This window comes from Platalea leucorodia (assembly GCF_965183815.1).
Source record: "Platalea leucorodia genome assembly, chromosome: 7".
In the NCBI taxonomy this organism is placed as follows: Eukaryota; Metazoa; Chordata; class Aves; order Pelecaniformes; family Threskiornithidae; genus Platalea; species Platalea leucorodia.
Window position 1 is genome coordinate 56,459,189 of NC_138829.1, and position 4,487 is coordinate 56,463,675.

Genomic DNA, 4,487 nt, shown 5'->3' on the forward strand with positions numbered 1-4,487 from the left:
TTCAGCTGCAAGAAAGTAACCCCCTTACTTTTTCCATAGCAATAAAGATGTTCTTGAGTTTTATTTTTGATTCCATAAACCTGGAATAAAACCATTTGAACAATACCTTGCCTTTCATCAACATTTGCATCTAGAGTAAGGGACAGATCGGTTTGCAAAGGCCTTGGAGCCGTGCTGGAGCAGCTGGCAGCTGTGGGGCCCCGGGAGCTATTGGGTTCCCCCCCCACAGCGGTGGCTGTCCTTGTAGGCAATAGCTCCAGATCCTCAGCTGTTGTCAGGCAGCATTCCTGCTTGGATTCACCAAAACTAAGGGGATTAGGAGTTAGTGCCTCTGCTCTGATTTGGCCTTTTATTTCACCCCCCTGCAATGGTACTGAGGAAAATCAGGGTAAAACATATCTGCTTTTCAGTGTCATTTTGCTGCGTTAAATGCACCTCTGGCATTCTTGTGCTAGAGAGGAAGCGAGGCCAAAGGCTTTCAAACGCTGCGGCCAAACGTTTGCTACATCCACAGCTCAATCATGTGCAACCCTGCCTCTGCACGAGCCCGGCGGGCGGCAGCGTAGCTGCCAGCAGCGTGCAGGGAGGATGCAAAGCTGCGATGTAGCACGCTGCGGTGCCAGAGTGCCTGCTGCTTCCAGAAACGGGCCAACACTCCTTCCAGTTTTTTTTTTCCCCCTGTACTGAGTCTTGGTCTTACTACAGGCTGCCTGTAATTACATACTTTGCAACTTCCTCTAGTACAAAGTCTCCTGCAGGAATTGCACTGATATTAGGAGGAGGAAATTACCTGATTGAAATTACCAAGTTTGGAGCATTAGTAGCGAGTACTTTGCCTGCTAAGCCCGTAGTCCTGACTGCCGGAGCTGACTCATGTGCTGCAGCATTGCTCTTGAGGAAGCCCAGGTTAGTTAGTTAGTGATAACTGAGCCTCACAAGATAAAACTTCAGTAGTTTTATCAAAAAAAAAATTAGCTGCTTTGTTCTCCAAGCTTCTTGGTCCAGGTGTTATCAGCAAAAGACTGTCTCTGTTCTTCCCAGTTATCCTGTAGAAATTTAACTCGATCTAGAGACTGCAGAGGTGAAGGAAGAGGAGAGACCGAGGAGTTCAGCTTGCTTTGTTGCAAAGCTGGGGAATCCCATGGAGCGTTGGCACTGGGTTATTCCGAAATCAAGAATCCAGTTTTCTGCCTTAGCACAGCACTGAGCTATGGGGACCGGGGGAAGGATGTGGGGCGCGAGCAGGCAGCAGCGTTTTATAGTCGCAGGGAGCTCTTGTGCATTCTGTAGCTCCCATTACTCAATTATATGGGAAAGCGCTTCACAAGCGGCGCTTATCCAAATTGTAGTAGGCTTTTTTATTTCCACCACTGACCAGAATTGGACCTCAACACGCTTTCCCTCCCTGGCTGGGAGACGAGGTCAAACGCAAATAGGTTATCTGGGCTTTCTCCACCTCCTACTGCCCAGTCCAGGGCACCAAAAAGCTGAGCTCACTCACTCTTTTTAAGCCACTACGCCACTGCCTGCTCCACAAACATGCATCAACAAAAGTTACTGCAGCCCAGAGTATAGTAATAAAAAGTGAACATTTCAAGTAATTTATTTGGAATGGACATATTAATGCAAAAGCAATATTAAGACCAGTAACTGCTGAAAGACATTCATCAAAATAAATACAAATATAGATACTACAAATAATTTAAATTGTGTTTAACACAGTCAGTGTTGAATCTTCCTAGCGTCTCATAAATAGAAGATAATCGTTCGCAAAGCTGTGCCACTCAAAACACGTGGCCGCTTCACTAGAAGTCCTTTACGAACAGTCTTTGGTTTTTCTTTAAATGCATCTCAGGCAAAGCTCAGGGCTCTTTGCTCAGCAGCCTCCACCGGCTTGGAGAAAACCAAGCTGCTTCCAGCTCTCTTCTTCGCTTTCCTTCATTGGTACCCTGTCCCATTTCAGTCCAAGACACTTGATCTGGTTTATCTTCCAGTGGTATGCTCTGAAGGCAGAAAGAGAAAGCAGGTTAGTTAAACGAACAGGACAGCGAGGCAGAAAAAAAAGAGGGGGCTCTACAGGGAGAGTAAGTGTTCAGCATTTATTTTCGCGGCTATCGTAGTTTTAGCAGATTCCGTAAGGAAAGCACTGCCAAGTGCCAGTTCTTATTTCCTCCCTAACAGCCGCAGTTCTCAGCGCCCTGCAGGAGCCCGGCTCCCACCAGAAAGTCCCAGCGCCGCATGGGGAAAGGGGGAGCGAGCCCCGAAACTCCTGCGCGGAAGCGACGGGGCAGCGCGCCCCGCTTTCGGGGTGCGGCCGGGCCCCCCGCGGGCCGGCGGCGAGCGGGGGGCGGCGGCGGGGTCCCTCCGGGGAAAAAAAGGGGTGAGCGGCGCCGGGGGAGCCCCGCCGCCCCTCCCCGTCTGATTTCCCCAAGCAGGCGGGAGCAATAATAAAAATTAAAAAAAAAAAAATTAAAAGCCCAGGCAGGAGCGGGCTGGGGGCCGTGGAGGGGCTCACCTGGGGCCGGGCCGGCCGGGGCGGGCGGCGGCGGCTCAGGGCGCCCGGGCCAGCCGCCGCTCCTGGGCGCCCGCCGCCTGCTCCATCTCCTGGCGGCTCTTGAAGTCCTGGATGGCCCGCTTGTTCTGGAAGTCGATGAGGGCCATGGTGATGGAGGCGTTCCAGCAGCTCTGGTCCGGGCACCGAAAGTCAATCTCCTTGCGGTCCTTGGTGACGATGGTGAAGTAGATGTACTTGCCCGTGCGCTCCACGCAGTCCACCTTGAGGATGGAGCCGAAGCCCAGCTCCTTGCCTTTGGCCCGCTTGTGCCCGTCGGGGAAGAGGCTGAGGCTGTCCTTGGTCAGCACCACCAGCTTCTTCTTCCACAGCTGGAAAAGGCTGTCGCTCCGCTTCTCCAGCTCGCCCTCGCGGATCACCTCGGCTTGCATCTTCATCCTCCCTCCCGGGCGGCTGCGGCTGTGGCTCCGGCGGCGGCTCCGCTGCGGCTCCAGCTGCGGCCCCTGCTCCGGCTCAGGCGGCGATGACCGAGCCTCGCCGCGACGGGAACAATTTATTGCAATGAATCAGCGCCGGGCGCCTTCCGGTGCCTCCCCCGGGGAGCCCGGCCCGCCGCCCCCTCGCCGCCCCGCCTCCCGCCCGCCCCCGGGCCGCGCTCCCCGCCCGCCGCCGCCCGCCGGCGCGGGGCTGCGGGGCTGCGGGGAGGGGGCGCGGCGGGGGCACCCCGGGGGGCAAGGAGAGGGTGCTGGGTGCTGCCCCGCCTCGGCGGGCTGGGTGTGGGGAGGTGGGTGCTCCCCGAGGGCCCCCATCTCAGCTGCCGCCGTGGGCAGGGGGACAGCGGCCGCCCCGGGAGGGGACCCCAGTTCTGCCCCCTTTCCCCCCGTTTGTTTTCTCTGTCCAGCAGGGACAGACCCCCGGTGAGGAGGGGGCCGCTGTGACCTGATGCAGCCCCATCTTGCCCCTCTGAGCACTCCCTGCCGCACCTCAGGTCCACTCTGGGGTACACGATGCTCCCAAAACCACGGCCCTGTGGTCCTGGGCCCGGGCATCTCTGCCACATTGGGTCTGCCCTGGCACCATCTCCACCTGGTGCAGAGCGGCCTGTGCGCTGCCAGTGGCAGGCCGCTGCCATCTCCCATGGGCACCCCATGGGCGTTTAGTTTGGGGCCCAGCCCCTGGCTACCCCAGGAGGCTCAGCCAGGACCTGGCCAAGCCCACCAGCTTCGTTTGAGGCCCTGCATCGAGCCAACTCTGCACCATCACCATCAGCCCTTCCTGCATCCTTTCCCCACCTCTGCAGTTTTGCATTAACACTGCTCCCCCTTATCTTTTTTGTTGTCCCCTGCAATCACCAGATTTATCCCATTTTCTTCCCCCTCCAACCTTCCCCCAGGGAAGGGACCACAGTTTGTTATAGTCTGGCCAGTGCCCAGCACCACGGGAAAATCAGTAAAGGCTGTGGTGGTTGGAGGTGATACTTAAGAAGCATGTGCAAGCCTGCCGTCCCTTCCTCTTCTACACCATTCATTTTGTCACCCTTTTACAACAGTTGACACAAGGCTGCTCCAGCTTCCTAGTTGTTGCCTTGATGCTGCAGCTGAGGGCAGGGCTGCCTTAATGAACTTATTCATGCTGTTTCCAAAGCAGTATTTGCTCAGCTATATGTACTTCATGCAGCATCACCCTTTGGACTTTGAGCCCTGTTCCCCTCCATCATTTTTCTTGAATGACCAACACCTCTATAGGCGTTTGCAAGCCAAATCCCAGAGGTGAGTTTACAAAGCAAGGCCTGGCCCCTTTGAAGAGTTTGGCAGCGTTCCCAGGGACTTCAGCAGGGTCTGAATCCCATTCCCCGGGAACAAATTAGAGCTACAGCCAAACCCGTTTCCGCTGCAAATCACTCCTTGGCTGGAGTATACGGCTGCGCTTTGATAATTCACGGCAGCGCGCACATCTGTGGGGAGGGCCAGAACAA

The 4,487-nt window shown here is 55.7% G+C and overlaps 1 protein-coding gene across 1 annotated transcript; it reads right to left on the reverse strand.

The window, feature by feature from the left end:
- Window positions 1-1,619: 1,619 nt before the first annotated feature.
- PHLDA2 (pleckstrin homology like domain family A member 2) lies at window positions 1,620-3,010 on the reverse strand. The gene is made up of 2 exons (XM_082318633.1): window positions 2,516-3,010; window positions 1,620-2,003 (listed from the first exon to the last, which is right to left on the reverse strand). Exon 1 carries the CDS (start codon window positions 2,947-2,949, stop codon window positions 2,551-2,553), a length of 399 nt encoding a protein of 132 aa, XP_082174759.1. The 5' UTR covers window positions 2,950-3,010; the 3' UTR covers window positions 1,620-2,003; window positions 2,516-2,550.
- Between the last annotated feature and the right edge of the window lie 1,477 nt (window positions 3,011-4,487).